This window comes from Sturnira hondurensis, unplaced genomic scaffold (genome assembly GCF_014824575.4).
Source record: "Sturnira hondurensis isolate 20B ecotype Veracruz unplaced genomic scaffold, ASM1482457v3 Scaffold0021765, whole genome shotgun sequence".
In the NCBI taxonomy this organism is placed as follows: domain Eukaryota; kingdom Metazoa; phylum Chordata; class Mammalia; order Chiroptera; family Phyllostomidae; genus Sturnira; species Sturnira hondurensis.
In genome coordinates this window covers 763,097-783,388 of record NW_028094396.1, presented here as the reverse complement: position 1 = coordinate 783,388, position 20,292 = coordinate 763,097, and the positions used below count along the sequence as shown (strand labels likewise).

Sequence of the window (20,292 nt, the reverse complement as noted above, 5' to 3'; positions counted from 1 at the left end):
AAATGTTGTACTCTATTTCCTAAAATTTTTGTGTCATGGCAAATAAAAGAATCAAGAAATCTGACCTACAGACAGTGGGGGATCCTATTATGTGTAACATTTTAACACAGGACTGTAATTGCATAGCCAACATCAGTCTCACTGAAAGAATGCTTAAAAATGAACTAACTATAGCAATAAGGCAGTGATTACAAACATTCAGTATTTCCTAAACACTGTGGTAACTTTAGAAGCCATTCTGATGGAAGAACCCAAACAGTATCGAAGGCTGATTGGTATTTCCAGCCAATGCCTCTCAGGAGACAGTGGGTCTTCAAACCTTCACAAAATGTATCTGAGACACTCAATTGCCAAGTCTACCCAAGTAAGCTTCCCAGGCAGCTTTTCTGTACATCTCAGCTGCTTCCAGACGATTTGCTGATGCCAGTATGCCCCGGCCTACAATGATGATATCAGAACCCCGCTTGCCAATAACTTCTTGTGGGCTACTGTACTGTTGGCCAAGATTATCACCTGCAAAAACACAAAAGTTACCATTTAACAACACAAAACATGAGAAAATCTGTCGCATGCCTTTCCTGAAAAGTATTTAACCAGCTTTAAACAAAACTATGCTCTTGCGTTCCATGCTTCTCTGCACAGCGAGTAAATGCAGGTGAAGACAGAGTCTGGATGGCCAGAGACCTCTACTGGACGGAAGGAAGCTAGCCAGCTCCTTTTCAATGTCCAGTTATGGAGCATTTGTAGTTTAACATTATTTTCAAAAAAAGAAAAATAGGCCTTAACTCTAAGACAATTTCAGTACACATCTCAGAATCAGTGACACTATTGGCGAAGTCCTCACAAGGCATTTAACTGGAACACGATCACGTATGTGAACGTTTCTGCCACAGCCTGTGAGGTGCTCAGACTGTACACAGTGGGCCAAAGCAGGGTCACAGTGTTCGTATGGAAAATAACAATAGTTAATAAATAATAATACGCAGATAAACTGTTTCATGTACTCAACAACTATAAACCTACTTTTGCCGCACCCTGTATACAAAGCCTAATCCTTAATTTTGGCTTTTTCACTTTTTATGTATTTTTTATTGAGGTATAGCTGACATATAACATTAGCTTCATATATACAACAAAATGGCTCAATATCTGTATACATTGCAAACTGATCACAATAAGTCTACCTAACATCCATCACCTTGCATGATTACAAACATTTCTTTTGTGATGAGAATTTTTTTAAGATTTACTCTTAGCAACTCTCAAATATGCAATACAGTACTACTGACTCCAGTTGCCTTGCTGTGTACATTGCATCCTCACGACTTCCTTTATAACCGGAAGTTTGTGCCTTTTAAGTGCCTTCACCCATTTGCCCCACTGCTCACCCCCAGCTCTGGCAAACACCAGTCCGCTCCCTGTATCAATGAGCTTATGAATTAGATTTCACATATAAGTGAGCATAGATGGTATTTGTCATTCTCTGACTTATTTCACTTAGCACAATGCCCTTGAGGTCCATCCATGTTGTTGCAAACAGCCAGATTTCATTCTTTTTTTATGGTTGAACAATATAGATTCCATAAAACAACTGCTTTATCCATTTATCCATCAACAAATACTTAAGCTGTTTCCGTATCTTGGGTATCATAAATAATGCTGCAAGAAACATAGGGGTGCGTATTACCTTTTCAAGTTAGGTTTTTGTTTTCTTTGGATAAATACCCACAGCTGGAATTGCTGGATCACATGTCAGTTTTTTAAAATTTCTTGAGGAACTTGTTCATACTGTCCCATAAACCATATGTAGCTACACCAATATATACTCCCGCCAACAGTACCCAAGGGTTCCCTTTTCTCCACATCCTCAATAACACTTGTGATTTCTTACCTTTAGATAACAGCCATTCCAGCAGGTATGAGGTGACATCTCATTGTGGTTTTGATTTGCATTTCCCTAATGATCAGTGATTTTGACCATCTTTTCATGTCCTTGCTGGCCATCTGTATGTCTTCTTTGGAAAACTGTCTTTTCAGATCTGCCCATTTTTAAGTCCAACTGTTTCTTTGTTACTGAGTTTATGTATTTTAAATATTAACCCTTTATCAGATACATAATTTGCAAACAGTCTCTCCCATTCAGTAGGTTGCCCCTTCACTGTGATGATTACCTTTGCACTGCAAAACTTTTTGTTGAACGTGGTCCCATTTTATTTTTGCCTTTGTTTCCTTTGCCCTTGATATCAAATCCCCCCCAAAAATTATCACCAAGCAATGTCAAGGAGCTTACCACCTATGTCTTCTTCTAAGAGTTTTATGGTGTCAGGTCTTAAACATTCAAGTCTTTCATCCATTTTGAGTTAATTTTTGTGTATGGTTAAGATACTGATCCCATTTCATTCTTTTGCATGCAGCTATCCAGTTTTCCAACATTTTATTGAAGAAACTGTCTTTTCTCCATTGCATATTCTAGGTTCCTTTGTCATAAATTAATTGACCATGTATGTGGGTTTACTTCTGGACACTCTATTCTGTTTCATTCATCTGTATGTCTGTTTTTATGTGAATACTATACTGTTTTGAATACTATACCTTTGTAATGTAATATGAAGTCAGGAAGTGTGATGCCTCCAGCTTTGTTGGTCTTTCTCAAGATTGCTTTGGCTATTCAAGGCCTTTTGTGGTTCATACAAACTTTAGGATGGTTTATTCTATTTCTATGAAAAATGCCATTGGAATTTTCATAGGGATTGCACCAACTCTGGAGATTGCTTTGGGTAGTGTGAGCATTTTAGTAATATTAACTCTTCAAATCTAGGAGCACAGAACATCTTTTTATATATTTGTGTTTTCAATTTCTTTCATTACTATCTCATGGTTTTCAGTGTACAGGTCTTTCACCTTCTTGGTTAACTTTATTGCTGGGTATTTTATTACTTTTGATGAAACTGTATATGAAATTGTTTTCTTAATTTGATAGTTTGTTATCAGTATATAGAAATGCAGATTTTTGCATATTGCCTTTGTATCCAATAAATTTACTGGATTAGTTTATTAATTACAAGTTTTTTAGTGGAGTTTTTTTGGATTTTCTATATATAATACACTTCCCCTGCAAACAGTGACAATTCTATTTCTACTTTTACAATTTGGATGTCTTTTGTTTCTTTTTCTTGACTAGTTTTTCTAGATGAGGCTTTCCAGTACGTGTTGAATACAAGTGGTTAGAGTGGGCATCTTATCTTGTTGCTGATCTTAGAGAAAAAGCCTTCAGCTTTGCACCACTGAGTAGGATGTTAGCTGTGGGCTTGTCATTAATGGCCTGTATTATGTTGAGGTATTTCCCCTTGGTTCACTTTGTTGAGTCTTTATTATGAATGGATGTTGAATCTTACTAATTTTTTTCTGCATCCATTGGGATGACTACATGGTTTTTATTCTTCACTTTGTTAATGTGGTATAGCACACTGATTTGTAGATTTAAACAATCTTTGACTCTATAATTAATCTTGCTTAGTCATGGTATATGACTATTTTAATGTATTTTTTAAATTCAGTCTGGTAATATTTTGTTGAGGATTTTCCCATCTATGTTCATCAAGATATTGAACTGTAATTTTCTTTCCTCATGGTGTCCTTACCTGGTTGATATCAGGGTAATGCTGGCCTGGTAAAATGAGTCTGAAAGCATTCCATCTTTTTCTGTTTTTTGGAAGAGTTTGAGAAAGAAGGATTGGTGTTAATCCTTTGAATGTTAGAATTTACCAGTGAAGCTGACTGGTCCTGGATTTTTGTTTGTTGGGAATTTTGTTGATTAGTGACTCAATCTCCTTATTAGTAATCAGTGTATTCAATTTTCTATTTCCTCATGAGTCAGACTTGGCTGGTTTACATTTCTAGGAATTTATCCATTTCTTACAGGTTGTCAAATTCATTGGCATATAATTGTTCATAGTAGTCTCTTATGATCCTTTGTCATTCTGTGGTATCAGTTGAAACATCTCTTTCATTTCTGATTTTGAGTCCTCTTTTTCTCTTGGTGAGTCTAGCTAAAGGTTTGTATCTTTTCAAAAGCCAGCTCTTAGTTTCATTGATTTTTTTCTATTGTCTTTTTAGTCTCCATTCTATTTATTTCTGCTGTGATCTTTATTTCTTTCCATTAACTTTGGGTTTCTTGTGTTCTTTTTCTAGTTCCTTCAGGTGCAATGTTGAGATTTTCTTGTTTCTTAAGTAGAAATTTATCACTCTCAGAACTCTTAGAACTGTTTTTGCTGTATGTTATAAATTACATGTTGTATTTCCATTTTTGTCTCAAGGTTTTTGTGTTTTGATTTCTTCTTTGACTCATGGGCTGTTCAGTAGCACATTGTTTAATGACCACATATTTGTGAATTTTTCAATTTTCTTCTTATAATTGATTTCTAATTTCATACCACTATAGTCAGAAAAGATGCTTGATATGATTTCAATCCTCTTGAATTCATTAAGTCTTATTTTGTGGCTCAACATGATCTGTCCTGGAGAGTGTTCCATGTGCACTTCAGAAGAATGTGCTTCTGGATGGACTGTTTGGATCTACCTGTTCTAACATGTCATTGAAGTAAAACCTATGTTTCCTTATTTATTTTTTGTCTAGGTGATCTATCTGTGATAATAAGCAGGGTATTAAAGTCCTAGTGTTAAAAAAATAGAGAGATGGTTCCCACTAGTCTCTGCCCCTGAAGAATACTCTGGTGAGCTCGTAAGTGTGTTAAATTAGATGCCTTCCTCTCAGGTCAACACTTTAAATTAGCAAATGAGCCTGTTTTACTCCATGTCTGGGTACCATCAGCTGCCTAAGCAAGGCCCTGGGGCAGGTGAGTCTGAATGGGTAAGCTCTTTTAGAGCCATTTCTCAGATCTCTAGTCTTGTGGGGCTCATGAACACAAGCCCTTTAGAGTTAAAGCTGGATGTTCTGGGAGTTCATCTCTCAGGTGCAGGTCTTAAAAACTAGGGTGCTGAATGCACAGTTCAAACCCTTCACTTCTCAGGGAAAAGCTCTGTGCTTTGAGCTCCCTCCCAATCATGGATTGCCATACCAGGGGTGAGGTTTATGGTAAGATAGCGCTCCAGCTTCTCCTACTAACTTAGATGGTATTTTTATTTGCCAGATGTGTAGTCCTTGCTTAGCTAGCCTTTAGTTTTGTTTATTCCAGAGAAAACTGTTCCATATGTAGCTATAAGACTTTGTCCACAAGAGGGGGTAAGTTCAGGACTTAATGACATTGCCATCTTGAACCAGAAACTTACTATTTTCCTTTTCAAATTCTGTTGTTCTCCTCTCCTGTTAAATGGCTTATTTTCTCTTAAATCCAAAATGACCGAAACATCCTCAAAAGCCTACATCCTAACTGTACTGTCTAATCAAAGTTTTGTGGGGCTTACAATGAACACTGACAGCTGACAAGGACAGGGTGCCTGTGCTCACTCTGTGTCAAGAGCCTGGGTTACATGCTGTACACACATTATCTCACTTAGGCCTCAACAACCTTTTGAGGTTAACATTATTATTCCCATTTTACAAGATCAAGAAAATGAGACTGAAGTGACCTGTCCAAAGACACATAGCTACTAAACAGAAGGGCCAGAAACCTGAAGCTGACTCATAAAATGTTAAGCACAAATATGGAGTTTTTAAGAAGGTCAAAAGTTGATTACTGAGGCAACTATTACAAAACCTTCTAGAGGCAAGTCATTCTGCCAAGGCCTACACTATAGTGTATACAATCGGCAATGTGAAATTTGAGAAACAGACCTCCAATATTCCATAACCTTGGGGTTACATATGTCATTCATTAGTTTATCTGAATTCTCATTGGTTTTCCTTCTAACTCTATGTAAAGTTTTTGTTTAAAGTACTTAATTAGAAACAAATTCCCCAAGAGACAGTACTTTCCTTAAGTGTAGTTATATTGTTTACATAAAACAATGAGCTCCTTCAAGGTTAATGGGTATGTACTAGCTCTACCATTTGAGTTTAAAGAGAACCAAGGTTTACCGAACTCATACCTGCAATAGTGATGTTCTGTGCTGTCATGCCAGTTACAGAAACACAGCTCTTTCACCTGTTCCTAAAAAGCCCAGTGTCCACCCCGTCAACATCTGTGTTAGTATTTACAGAATATTTAGGTAGCAAGGGGAACTGTGCTGGAGGATAAGTAATCTTCAGAGAGAACTCTCATCCTTGAGGAGTTTCTAGCCTAGAGGACTATTCTGGAAATACTCTACATGTAAAAAATATACACAAGGATGGTCACTGTTTGTTAACACTCCCAATGCATCAACATGGGAACAGTTAAACATTATGGCCCAATCCTAACTAGGAAAACTGTGCCGTTGGAAAAAGGTCACACTAGATGTGGAAATGTAACAGAGGTGCACAGATACAAAGCATTCTCCAAACGCTATGTGCATGTGTGAGTGTGTGAGTACATGCAAAGCCAAAGGTCTGCAAGGATACATGTTGTACTAGTTACATGATTATCTCTGGAGAGAGAAACAAGCCAGGCTGGGGAAAGAGTGGTATGGAGGAGAGGTGAGTATGAGTTACACAAGAATGACTAGTATAATTCTCTTCATATTTTTAAAGTTACCTTCTGAGCTTCTCAGTGTAAAGAGAGTATCAGAGTATCAACCTGACAAACTGATCTGAGGGGGAATGAGTATTAAGTGCTTTATTCAAAAAATATTTTTTTTTACTTAATATATTGATTGTGCTACTACAGTTGTCGCATTTTTCTCTCCCCTTTATTCCCTTCTACCCTGCACCACCCCTCCCTCCAGTATTCCTACCCCCCTAGTTCACGTCCATGGGTTGTATATATAAGTTCTTTGGCTTCTCCATTTCCTATATTATTTTTTAAAATATTTTATTTATTGATCGATTGATTTTTAGAGGGGAAGGAGAGAGGGAGAGAAACATCAATGTATGGTTGCCTTTCATGCATCGCATGCAGGGAACTGGCCTGCAACCCAGGTATGTGCCCTGACTGGGAATTGAACCGCGATCCTCTGGTTCGCAGGCCTGTGCTCAATCCACTGAGCTACACCAGCCAGGGCCCTATATTATTCTTAACCTCCCTCTGTCTATTTTGCACATACCATTTATGCTTCTTCTTCCCTGTACCTTTTCCCCCCATCATCCCCTGCTCCCTTCAAGCTGATAACCCTCCATATGATCTCTATTTCTGTGATTTTGTTTCTGTTCTAGTTGTTTGCTTAGTTTTTGATTTTTGTAGGTTCAGTTGATAGTTGTGAGGTTGTTGTCATTTTACTGTTCATATTTTTTACCATCTTTTTTATTAGGTAAGTCACTTTGACATTTCATATTGTAATGGCTTTGTGATGATGAACTCTTTTAACTTGACTTCATCTGGGAAGCACTTTACCTGCCCTTCCATTCTAAATGATAGCTTTGCTGGATATAGTGATCTTGGATGTAGGTCCTTGCCTTTCATGACTTTGAATACTTCTTTCCAGCCCCTTCTTGCCTGCAAGATTTTTGAGAAATCAGCTGATAGCCTTATGGGAACTCCTTTGTAGGTAACTGTCTCCTTTTCTCTTGCTGCTTTTAGGATTCTTCCTGGAAGTCAATTTCCTTTGCCAGATTGGTGAAGTTTTCTTTCATTATTTTTTCAAGTAAGTTTTCAAATTCTTGCCCTTCCTATTCTCCTTCTGGCACCCCTATGATTTGGATGTTGGAACATTTAAAATTGTTCTGGAAGTTCCTAAGCCTCTCCTCATTTTGTTTGAATTCTTGTTTCTTCATTCTGTTCTGGTTTAATGTTTATTTCTTCCTTCTCCAAATTATCCATCTGAGTCCTGGTTTCCTTCCCTTCACTATTGGTTCTCTGTCTATTTTTATTTCACTCTGCAGAACCTTCACCTTTTCCTGTATTTTGCGACCACACTCAACCATTTTCTGTGAGCATCCTGATTACCAGTGTTTTAAACTCTGTTTCTGATAGACTGGCCATCTCCTCACCACTTAGTTCTTTTTCTGGAGTTTTGATCTGTTCTTTCATTTGGGCCATATTTCTTTGTCTTGGTACACCTGTTATGTTGTAAGGGGCAGAGCCTTACGTATTCTCCAGGATGAGGCAACCCATGTCACTGCATGGTGGCACTGTGGGGGAAGGGTCAGAGAGGGAACCATGCCGCTTGCTCAGCTCTCTGCCAGGCTTCAGTCACGTCCCCTGCTACCCACAAGCAAATTGGGCCCTTTTGGTACTGATTCCTGAGTGGGTAGGCTTGTGTACCTTCCAGGACCCTGTGGGTCTCCCCAACAAACTCTCCTGTGAGGCTGGGAGTTTCTCCCACCGCCTCAACTCCCACAGGTTTATACAGCCAGAAGTTCTGCGGCTTTCTTTTCCTGTGCCAGAACCCTGGATTAGGTGGTCTGTCTTAACCGCCCCCTGCCATGGTTCCTCCTGGTTTATCCCCACACAAATGTGGGACCACCAGGTCCACCAGCCGCTGCCTTGCAGTGCATACTGTCCTTCCTGGCTGCCTGTTTCTACCCTCTTACTGGTCTGAATGAATGTTCCTTTAACTCTTTCATTGTCAGACTTCCATAGAGCTTGATTATATGGCAATTCTGGTTGTTTTTTGTTTTTAAATTCATTGTTGTCCTTTTTTTGGTTGTCCAAGGAGGCAAAGTGTATCTACCTATACCTCCATCTTGGCTGGAAGTCAAGCATAAGTGTTTTCATTTTAAATAGGTTTGCTAACTAAGAACCCTACTTACTGTTCAGAGCTCTAATCTCCAGCTGCTTAACCTAATCCATAAAGAAGGAAAAAAAATGGAAAGCAGGATAGAATAAACTCCCATAGCCGTCATAGGCAATGTTTCTTGCACAACAGCCTTTTAAGGAAAAATAAGTTTTCCAAGTCATCATTTCTTCCACATTCAAAACAGAAACAGCTTTATTGAGTCCCAAAGGACATTTAAATGTGTGTATTTTTACAACTTCGATTACTCCTCTACTGATTAGAGACTATCAGTGAGAAAATATGCACTGTTTTTAGCCACTGCAACTGTGTTTCTTAGATTGCTGAAAGTGTTAACATATTCAGATAAACTTGGGAGTCACGACGGACCCTGAATCTCCACACTGGAGCTCTGCCACGTCCTCTAACAAAGAAGGGAACGTGTGATTTTGTTGAGCCTGGAGCTCTCTTCCTGGAGCAGGGACACCTTCCTTGGCAGCGTATTCAGAACATCAGTTGGGAAACACAACGGGAATATCTGGGGGCATTTCAATGAGAAGCACTTTTCTAAATTTGCATCCTAAAATTAGACTGCAAGCTACTGGGTTGGCCAAAAGTCCCTTAAATTTTTTTCCCTGTAAAATAAAAGACGCGTTGTTTTCACCATTAACTTCATTTATTTGGAGGCTGTGTGTCGGCCATCTCCCACATGGTAGAACACTGACTGTTCTCAATTAATGTCTCAATTTGCTAGCTATCAACTTCAACTGGTCTACCCAACCATGGAGCATTGTCCAGCGAGAAATCTCCAGCATGAAACTTCGCAAACCACTTTTGACACATTCGATCAGTTACAGGACCTTCTCCATACACTGCATAAATCTTTTCGTGTGTGTTTCAGTTGCGTTTTTACCCCTCTTTACATTAAACAAAGTATAACCTGTCAAAAATATTGCGTATTTTCTTCCATCTTAAGTATTAAAATGGCTGTAACACAAAAATTNTTTTTTTCCCTGTAAAATAAAAGACGCGTTGTTTTCACCATTAACTTCATTTATTTGGAGGCTGTGTCGGCCATCTCCCACATGGTAGAACACTGACTGTTCTCAATTAATGTCTCAATTTGATCGCTGTCAACTTCGTCTGGCCTACCTGACTGGAGCATCGTCCAGCAAGAAATCTCCAGCATGAAACTTCGCAAACCACTTTTGACACATTTGATCAGTTACAGGACCTTCTCCATACACTGCACAAATCTTTTCGTGTGTGTTTCAGTTGCGTTTTTACCCCTCTTTACATTAAACAAAGTATAACCTGTCAAAAATATTGCGTATTTTCTTCCATCTTAAGTATTAAAATGGCTGTAACACAAAAATTCACCAACTTTGATTTTTTTAAATGCACATTAATATGACAGCTGAGACAATGCAATCTAACAGAATTGTTTGGAATGCAGTTAAAGACAACTAAGCATTACTAGAGCCATCTATTTTTTTAAAGGTTTTATTTATGAGTAGAGAGAGGGGAAAGAAGAGACAAAGAGAGGGAGAGAAACATTGATGTGCAAGAGATACATTGATCAGTTACCCCTCCCACGCCCCCCAGCTGGGGACCTGGCCTGCAATCCAGGCATGTGCCCTGAGTGAGAACTGCACTGATGACCTTTGGGTTCGCAGGCTGGCACTCAATCCACTGGGCCACACCAGCCAGGGCTACTAGAACCATGTTATGGGAAAAACCAAATGAACTTTTTGGCCAACCCGATATTTTGCATACTTATGTCAGTATCACCAGGCCAAAGGCTTGTTTATTATTGTTCTAGACAAACAAGCTTTCTCTTTAGCAACTTTATGACAACACACAACATTTCATTTTGCCTTTGCTGACCTGGGTAAAGAAACATTTTAGAAGAAGAAGGATCAGTGGATAGACCTACCTCCAGCTTCTAACTGGACTCCTGGAGTCAAGTGAAGAAATTCTGGTTTCATACTTACTCGGGATCCAGAAATAAAACCAATCACAAATTCAGAATGCTCCTCAGCCATTCTAACCTGAACAGAATGTAACAGGACAGATTACAAAAAGGAGTTAATCACAAAGAATAACAGTTGTACAAGTAAAGTAAAAAACTGACTCTATTAACTTGTAAGAAACTTTTCTGTTTTATGGATGTGTTTTGTCATTTCCCATTAAACTCATTGTACCTAAAACGGGTAATCTTAGGTATGACTCTACATACTTGCTCCATTAACTCCATCTCTCCCCTTCTTCCAATTAACCATACCCTAAAAACACTGAAAATCCTGTACTATGTTTGTCCAGAGTCTAAATGCTGCATACTTATTTGAAATAATACTTGAGGATCCATCTAATTACAAAAAGTGTAGGAGGAAAGTACTGTAGCACGCACTTCTGAATGGCATAAAACCACATTGAAGATGAATGCCTAGCTATACAGGATACTCCATATTCAAGGATAACCACCATACAACAACAGTTATGTGGTCAAGAGCTAAAGAAATCCCAACTCCACTGCTTTCGCTCGTCTTTAATGTTTGCCAATAACATGCCTCCACAATTTCTATACCATTATCCCACATTCACACAAGTTTCCTGAGAAGGTCTCCCTGGCTTCCTATCTGGCTCTTCCCTGAGACCTACACTGTTCTCCTCTTGCCGCCAGTACTACCGCCCACCAGAAAGCGACATCTTGTCCTTGAGCCAGACCCGACTCCCAGAATGACTCACGGGCCGTCTGTTATGAGTTGGGAAATCACAGACATTTATGGACAATTCAGGGATTAAAACCTGGTCCTAGGACCACATGAGATCTACACAGACAGTACTTGAAATGATACAAAAAAAAAAAAGTCCCATGTAAAAACTTCTGTTACTTTTAAAAGTAAAGTACCTGTCAAGGTGATCTATCCAACTTTCTGGGTGACTACCCAACTGTGACACTTTTTAACTAGGTAATTACCTCCTCTCATTCTATTCTGGCATGCAGGTGTGGGTGCTGGATATTAACACGCACAGTATTATGAGAACTTTTAATAATGGGGGAGTTATTGGAGAAACAATGTGTCTAGCCCCTAGTTAAGAGTCTTCTCATTCACTACCAATCAATACCAAAGACTAAAAAAGAAAACGCCACAGATGTTTATTTGATCAAGTATCGGTTTCAATGTTTCTCTCTTGGACGTACTATTCAAATCCTCTAACTGTCTGCTACAAGATGTACTATAAGGTATAAAATGCTAATAATTATCAGGGAACTCTAGCCAAATAGTATTAATATACTGTGACACTAACAACAGCTGATTTTTTTAGTAGGGTTTCATGAACCCCCAAATTAAGATATTCTCTTCCTCTGAAACACGTGGTATAACAGCCCAGTCCCCCGTCACGTACCGCTGCTTCGGTGTAGCTCCCAGTGGCCAAGGAGCCAGCGGAGCTCATTTCGGCAACGAGCAGGCACCCCCGCTGCAAAGGCCGGCCGGCCTCCTGCAGGCCTCTCACAACGCCTGAGCCCGGCACCGCATGAGCGTTGACTAGATCCGCCCAGGAAGCTATTTTAAAGACACCACCTAAGAAGAAGGGCAGGGGGAAGACATTTGTCAAATTTCACATAAAACCCTTTACCTTTTTGCCAACCAACCCATTACAATATGAAATGTCCTAGTAACATTTTAATGAAATAGTGAAACACTCGAGAATTTTAGTGTTTCAGTAGAGCTACGGTTCTAAGTGTAAAAAATTTATCTGCCCATCTAGTAGCTGGTTAAGCAATCATAATGAGAAAAAACTCTTGAAAGCTCTGCACTTCGTTCACAAGCAACACTAATACTGTTCTTCCTTACAGGCTGAAGCTTGTGACCACCAATAAAACGTATACAGATAGAAACTGGGGGTGGGGTGGAGACAGTGGGTGTAAGAGGACTAAAAGGTAATATAAAAAAATACAATAAAGATTAAATGGAAAAAGAAGAAAATGTGAAAAAAGATTAAAAAAGAAGAAGAAGAAGAAGAATGGACCCCATGAAAATGGGTGTTTATGGAGGTCAAAGATACCAACATTTTGAAATTCCTCCGAAGATGACAAAGTTTCATTCTGCAGGGATCTTGCAGCAACTTTACCATTTATCAAATCTTGCACTTATTCCTAATGTCTCTTTAGTTCTTCAAATTTCAATAGGCAATTATGTTTGTTTTAAAAGCTGACAGCAATAACCCTAATTGATTTCTGAAAAGACTGTATGTGAATCTATAGAAAATTTGTATAACTTTTATATTAGTCAATAAACTAAACTAAGCAACACATCTTAAGCACATAAAAAGTCATTTATAGACAAATCTAAAGAAATAGCTTAAGAATATGCATATGTATTACTTTAAGAAATTATCTTGAAAGATGCCTATAAGGGTTATTTACATGATAAAATGTAGCATTAAGTGGAAAAAAGCATTAGCCATGTACGCCATGGCAGAAATTTGCAAAGAAGAACAGGTAAGGAATTAAGCAATTTTTTCAACTGACATATGCTCTACTTTGAGTTCCTATTCAAGATAATTTTTTAAAAGAATGTATATCAACAAATCTTTTTCTGCTAAAAATAAATGCTACAACTTGGTACTACCTTCTCATTGTTTCCTGTACCTGCAGTTTTCATTTTCAGATGTTAGAACTCACTGTGTTCTGCCAGGGACAACCTCTGTCATTGCTGCAGGCCCAGAACCCAGGTCCCATCTTCTGGCCTCAGCACATCCATTTTCTTTAGGGGAATTACCTTTGACCAATCCTATAAACCTTTCCCACTCTCTTATAAACACTTCATATGCTCTTAAACACTTTCTATACTCTTAAACCTACGTAATTTTAACAACATATAAAATTCTACATGGGTACTCACCAGTGAAGTACAGTCGTCCCTTGCGGGGACAGGTTTAAAAACCCGCGATACAGTGAAGCCACAATAAGTGAATCATGATTTAGCAAGAGACAACTGTACTACTTACCTTCATACTGCTTTTTTACTGTGTTTCCTATATCTGCAAATTTCCGGTCTTCAAATATTAAGAACTCATGGTGTTTCGCCAAGGTTGTTAACTCCTTCATCACATCCAAAGTAAAATCATTCAAAATGTCTACATGAGTCTTGAGTATGCAGATGCTGGGTCCTAACGCATCTGCTAGCTGCAGAAGCTCTCTGGACTCGGAGACGTCGGCAGACACACACAGATTGGTCTCCTTCTTTTGCATAAGTCTGAGAAGCTTCGATGCAACTGGGTGGATCCCGGGCAGCTCTGCCCGTACACCAAAGCTGAGTTCTTGGGGTGCTTTCTTTATAGATGGGTGAGAATCATTAGGATCAGCTGCCTCAAAAACATTCTCCCGAATAAATCTCTTCACTCTCTCAACCATCTCAGCATCAATTTTTCCCTGTTGCTCAAGAATCTCCAGCATTTTGGACAATGTACACACTGAGTGGAGACGAATCCCGTGTACCTGTAACTTATCCTTGCCTCCTTGCTCTCTGTCCAGCAGCACTATGGCATCAGTGACCTGTAAGCCCTCCTTCTTGAGAATCTCAACAGTTTCCAAAACACTAGATCCACTGGTAACGACATCCTCAATGATCAAACAGCTTTCTCCTGGATTAATAGCCCCTTCTACAAGACGCTTAGTACCTGGACAAGAAAGAATTATATTGATTCCAACTTAATATTTCATTCAACTCAAGATATAGCTTACAAAATAAGTTTGGCGTGTGTTTATGAAGAGGTGGATGATCTAAATCTTATTTTCTGATAATCTACTTTGGAGCTATTTTATTTCTGACGAATCTTCAATGTGCCATAATTACTCTTTTATTCAGTGTCTCTGTATCCAAAAATTGCCAGTTACACATACAGATTATTTATAGTAAAACTAGCGAATTATTTTACAATGTAAATAAAAACCACTTAACATGTTTATACTCAAAATTTCAAATATAGGATTTCTTAGAGCAAGATCACCTAGATCAAGGAAAGCGATGCAATAAGTAACATGATACCCTCAATGAACTCATTCCTTTTTGTATCAACACGTCAGTTCATTACTCAAGATCAGCCACAAAATCGGCCTTCACACATATAGACTCAGGAGGGAAAACACTCAGCAACCAGTTAGACTTCTACAACCACCAGAACTTCACAAACTACGTAAACTACCTAGTGCAATGTGATAAATGAGCTTTCCCATTCCAACTCCCAAGATAAACTATTTTCAGATGATCTAAAAATGTAAGGAACTCAGGCTGTAGACTTTACAGACTTATTTTTAGATACACATTTTTGTATTTTCCACTACCAAATTTGCCTTATTTTGAAGCAGAAATAAAACTGGTGAATATCTTGGCCACTTTGGAGCTTTACCACAGGTGCCATCTCTGCCCTTTCCCATCTTTTCCCTCTAACTCCTTTCTTCCCCTTGAGGAACTGTCAAGTTTACCTCAATCAGCTGGGACTACAACACAAGACTGCAAGTAGTTACAGGCATACTTAAAATTAATAATCTCATCCTAAGAAGTATTTTTGAAGAAAAATAGTAAGAAAACAAGAAATAATAATTTTATTATGAGCAGTGAGTCACATAAATACTGTGCCTCCAAGCAGCAAAAATACTTTTGCTACTTTTTATACAGACAATTTCAAACAGACAAAACCAGACAAAGGAGATGGACAATCACCCCTAACTACAGCACTTGGGCACTTACCAACTCGTGGTCAGTCTTGTTCCAGCTACACCCCCACTCCCTCCCTCCCCACATAGTTTTTAGGAACAATTCTCAGAATCATGATTTCATCATAAAAAATTTGAAATGCGTTCATAAGAGGTACAAATTCTTTTAAAAAACATATAATACAAACATATAATACTATCATACCAACACAATGCAAAACAAACAAACCAAAAACCCCATTATTTCCTCATTATCAAATATCAAGTCAGTTCCAATATTTTTAGATTGATTTGGTTTTAAAGCAAACCCACATATTTAAAACACCCACCTGATAACCTACTGCCATGGCCCATGGAAAAAAATATCTCCACTAAGAATTTTATGGGGCATTTATATTGCTCTGAGTAATTTTATTCATGTATTTCCCTTCATGCAATTTAAATATAAATATACTAACAAAGTGCTCTTGGAATATTCTGCTGACGAGGGAAGGGCTGGTAAAAATGTGGGGTCTCATAGATATAGTGCAAAAAAAACACGTTTTTCATTGCCATTTCACCCTTAGACTCCAAATGAAAGGAAGATGACTTATTTATGGCAACAGTGAACAAACCACAAGCCACAACAACTTAAAGGGCCTATAAAAACATTCAAGGTGACTGGTAAAAAGAAAAAATTCTGGCAGTATTAGGTCACATATCAACTTAATCCTTATACTACGTTTATTTTACCATAATCCTTTGTTTCTTTTCTTCTAATGAGCATTGGAATTTGCTTCAATGAACAGATAACTGTAGCCAATGGTAAAGCTGTGTAAGGTACTCCACAGACAGTATCAAAATTGATCCCTTCATTTTGGGCAGTTTGGAATAAAAGTTCTGCAACCTGTAAAAAAAAAAATGAACACATAAACTATTATTATTCTATTTTATTTATTTATTTTTTTCACTGAATTGAGAAAATAAACAGATTCACCATCTAGGAATTAAGGGATAGGGCTTTAAACCCTAGAAGGAAGAAGCCTTCCTTAACTCAAGCCAGCCCGCCTATTCCATTCCTTGCTACTTATTATTATTATTATTATTATTATACTATTCTATTTTAAGTTGTATATAAATAAGGCACTATAACATTGAGGACAATAACAGACCCATGAGGGAAACGGTCTCAAACCTGATTAGAAAACTATTCGTGGCTTTTTGTTAAATCACCGTCTGCATGAACCCATCTATAAATATAAAAGCACAACAATAAAACTCATCTAGACTCAAGGTCTGCTCTCAGGGCAACAGGATATGTAAGGATGGTCCCCAGGGTCCCTAGCTTCCCTTGGTAATCTATTATGCTTTCAGTACCTAAACCTTTCTATCACCTACTAGTTATATTTTCCTCCTGAAAGGAAGTCTTCAGTTGTTATGAAGTTTCATAAGAGAAATTAAGGAAAACAATCCCATTTACAATTTCATCAAAAAGAAAAATATATACCTAGGAACAAATTTAACCAAGGAGGTCAAAGAGTTGTACATTGAAAACTTTAAGGCAATCAGGAGCCCTGGCTGGTGTGCTTCAGTAGATTGAGTGCTGACCTGAGAACCCAAAGGTCACCAGTTCAATTCCCAGTCAGGGCATATGCCTGGCTTGTAGGTTAGGTGCCCAGGTGGGGGGTGTGCAAGAAGCAACCGATAGATAAATCTCTCACACATCAATGTTTCTCTCTTTCACTCTCCCTTCTTTTCTCTCTACAAATAAATAAAATCTTAAAAAAGGAGAAGACAATCATGAAAAAGACAATTGTGACAGAAACTGAAGACAAATATGGAAAGACATTCCATGCTCATGGACTGTATTGTTAGAATGCTCATATTGCTAAAACAACCTACAAATTCAATGCAATCCCTATCAAATTTCCAAAGGCAAGGGGTAGAGTCAAGATCACAGAGTAAGTTAACCCTGAACTCATCTTCTCCCACAAACACAGAAAATTGCAAATACATTATAGAACAACCATCACTGAGAACCACCTATGAACAGAATTTCTAAAACTATAGATATAAAGAAGCCACATGGAGACAGGTAGGAGGGGTGGAGGGATGGAAATGCAGACTGGGCAGGTTCCCATATCCACAGAGTAGGGATTAATAAACGGGACAGCTAGGCTATGGAGGTCCCTGCTGAGGAGCAAAGTGTCTAAGCCCCACACCTGGCTCCCCGGCCCCAGGGTACTTGAGCCAGAAAAAGAGTACCCATAACATCTGGTTTTGAAAACCAATGGGGATTATGTCCCAGGGTTATGGGAGACTGAGACACTGATCTTAAAGGGTTCAAAGACAAAGAAACTTGCTCCAGTACAGAGGCAGCAGCTTGAGAAGGGCCTGAGTCATAATGAGGAATTCAACTGACTAACTTTAGGGTGAGCGCTGGGGGAGCAGGGATCAGGAGAATTCTCTGTAGGGATGCAAAGGAACCACTGTTCCTTTGTTCAGCTTTCCTCACCCAGCTGTCCTGGCATGGATGGGTACAAAATGCCACTCTTCATTAACCTGGCTAACACCAAAGCCCTTCCCTAGCATCTCCCTGAGACTCTGCCCCACTCAACCTGCTCACCTAGTTGGAGCCTCTTCCAAAGCAGCCTCCCTAGCCTTGCGCTGTAGACTATCCTAAAGATCCACAAACCCCATGAATAGCAACCAGCTTCAGCTTACATTGTAGCTCCTGCCACGTGGTCTCAAGCCTGGCATAAGTGAGGCCAGGCTTGGCTTGCAGCATGGCTCCAGTTAAGCTGCCCCATGCCCAGCACAAGCTCCATCAAATGGTCCCAAGCCTGCAACAAGTGGCAGCCAGCCTTGGCTTGAATCTTTGCCTCCCACAAGTGCCTCCAAACCCAGCACAAAAAAATTGCTGAAATGTACAAGTACCAGAGGCCTCTCAAGCAGCTTCTCAGCCAACATCTAATGGCTGGCACCAGAGCTTTCCTAAAGCACCTTCTGCTCCCTGGTGTGAGCCCCTGCAAAAGAGCTTGTCCACCTGTAGTCAAAGCAGGCCCTCCCAGCCAGTTAGCCTGAGGGTCAACCCCACCCACTGATGTGCTAACGACAATAGAGACTCAACTACAACAGGAAGGCACACACACCCACAGGATACCTTTCATATAAAGCTACTCTTTCAAGACCAGGAAATAGCAGATCTACCTAATACATATACAAACAGAGGGTCAGCCAAACCTAAGAGACAAAAAAAGCAAACAAACAAAACATGTCCCAAGAGTAAGAACAAACAAAACTCTATGAAAAGAACTAAAGGAAACGGAGACAAGCAATCTGATAAACAGTTCAAAACACTGGTAAATAAAGATGCTCAATAAATGCAGAAGAATAGAAGAACTCAGTGAGACTTCAACAAAGACACCTCGAATATAAAAAAGAACCAGTAAGAAATGAAGAATACGTTAGAGAAACTCAACAGCAGATCAAATAAAATAGAAGACTGAACCAGCAATCTGGAAGACAAGGTAGTGAAAAATATCCAGTTGAAACAGCCAAAAAAAAAAAAAAAAAGAAAATTGAACTTTAAAAAATGAGGACAATTTAAGGGACCTCTGGGACAACATTAAGTATACCAACATTTGCATCACAAGGTTCCCAGAAGAAGAGAGAGAGAAAGGGACAAAACAGAAGAAAAAAACCTATGTGAAGAATGACTGAAAATGTCCCTAACCTGGTGAAGGAAATATACATAATAGTCCAGGAAACAGAGTCCCCCAAAAAGATTAACCCGAAGAGGCCCACACCAAGACACATCATAATTAAATGCCAAAACTTAAAGAGAAAATCTTAAAAGTACCAACAGAAAAGCAGATAATTACACACACGGGAGTTCCCATAAGACTATATGCTGATTTCTCAACAGAAACTACAGGTCAAAAGGGATTGGCACAAAATGTTTAAAATGACAAAAAGCAAAGACATACAAGATTACTCTACCCAGCATAGCAGAATTAAAGACGAGAGAAAAGCCTGGCTGGTGTGGCTCAGTGGATTCATTGCTAGAATGCTAACCAAAGGGTGACAAGTTCGATTCCCAGTCAGGGCACATGCCTGGGTTATGGGCCAGGTTCCCAGTAGGGGGCACCTGAGAGGCAACCACACATTGATGTTGCTCTCTCCCTCCCCTCCCCTAAAAATAAATAAATAAAATCTTAAAAAAATAAATAAACAAGAGAGAAAGATTTTCCCAGGCAAGAAAAAGCTAAAGGAGTTCATCACCACAAACCATTATCAGAAATATTACAGGGACTTCTCTAAACAGAGAAGATACAAAATGTGATTAAGAAAATATTGGAAAGGAAAAAATCCTCTCTGACAAAGGCAAACAGTAAAAGCAGTGGATGAACCAACAATAAAGCTGGTATGAAAGTTAAAAGGCGAATGTATGAAGATCATGTCTTAGGGCAACAATAAATTAAGGGATACATACAAACATACACACAAAAGTAAAAAATAAAGATGAAAACATGTAGAACATGCATTGTTTTAAAGTGCACATGGAACATTTTCCAGAACAGATCAAAAGTCACACTGGCTGAAATGTAGGTCAAAATGTTAGGGCACTAAACAAGTCTCATATCTTCTCCAATCACAATGGGATGAAACTAGAAATTAATTACAAAAAGAAAACTGAAAAACACAAACATGTGGTGGCTAAAAAATGTGCTGCTAACAATGAGTGGGTTAACAATAACATCAAGGAAGAAATCAAAAGATACACTGAGACAAATTAAAATGTAGACACAAGGACCCCAAATCTGTGGGACACAGTCAAG

General features: G+C 38.8%; 1 protein-coding gene across 1 annotated transcript in view; it reads right to left on the bottom strand.

Moving 5' to 3' along the window:
* The window catches only part of UMPS (uridine monophosphate synthetase), a 28,283-nt gene continuing 7,991 nt past the window's right edge, over positions 1-20,292 (bottom strand). The window contains exons 2-6 of the mRNA XM_037033675.1: positions 16,205-16,358; positions 13,765-14,436; positions 12,160-12,335; positions 10,685-10,799; positions 1-513 (exon numbers count right to left, since the gene is read on the bottom strand). Of these exons, the coding sequence (XP_036889570.1) occupies positions 344-513; positions 10,685-10,799; positions 12,160-12,335; positions 13,765-14,436; positions 16,205-16,358 (1,287 nt within the window). The 3' untranslated portion in view covers positions 1-343. The remainder of the gene's footprint in view (positions 514-10,684; positions 10,800-12,159; positions 12,336-13,764; positions 14,437-16,204; positions 16,359-20,292) is intronic.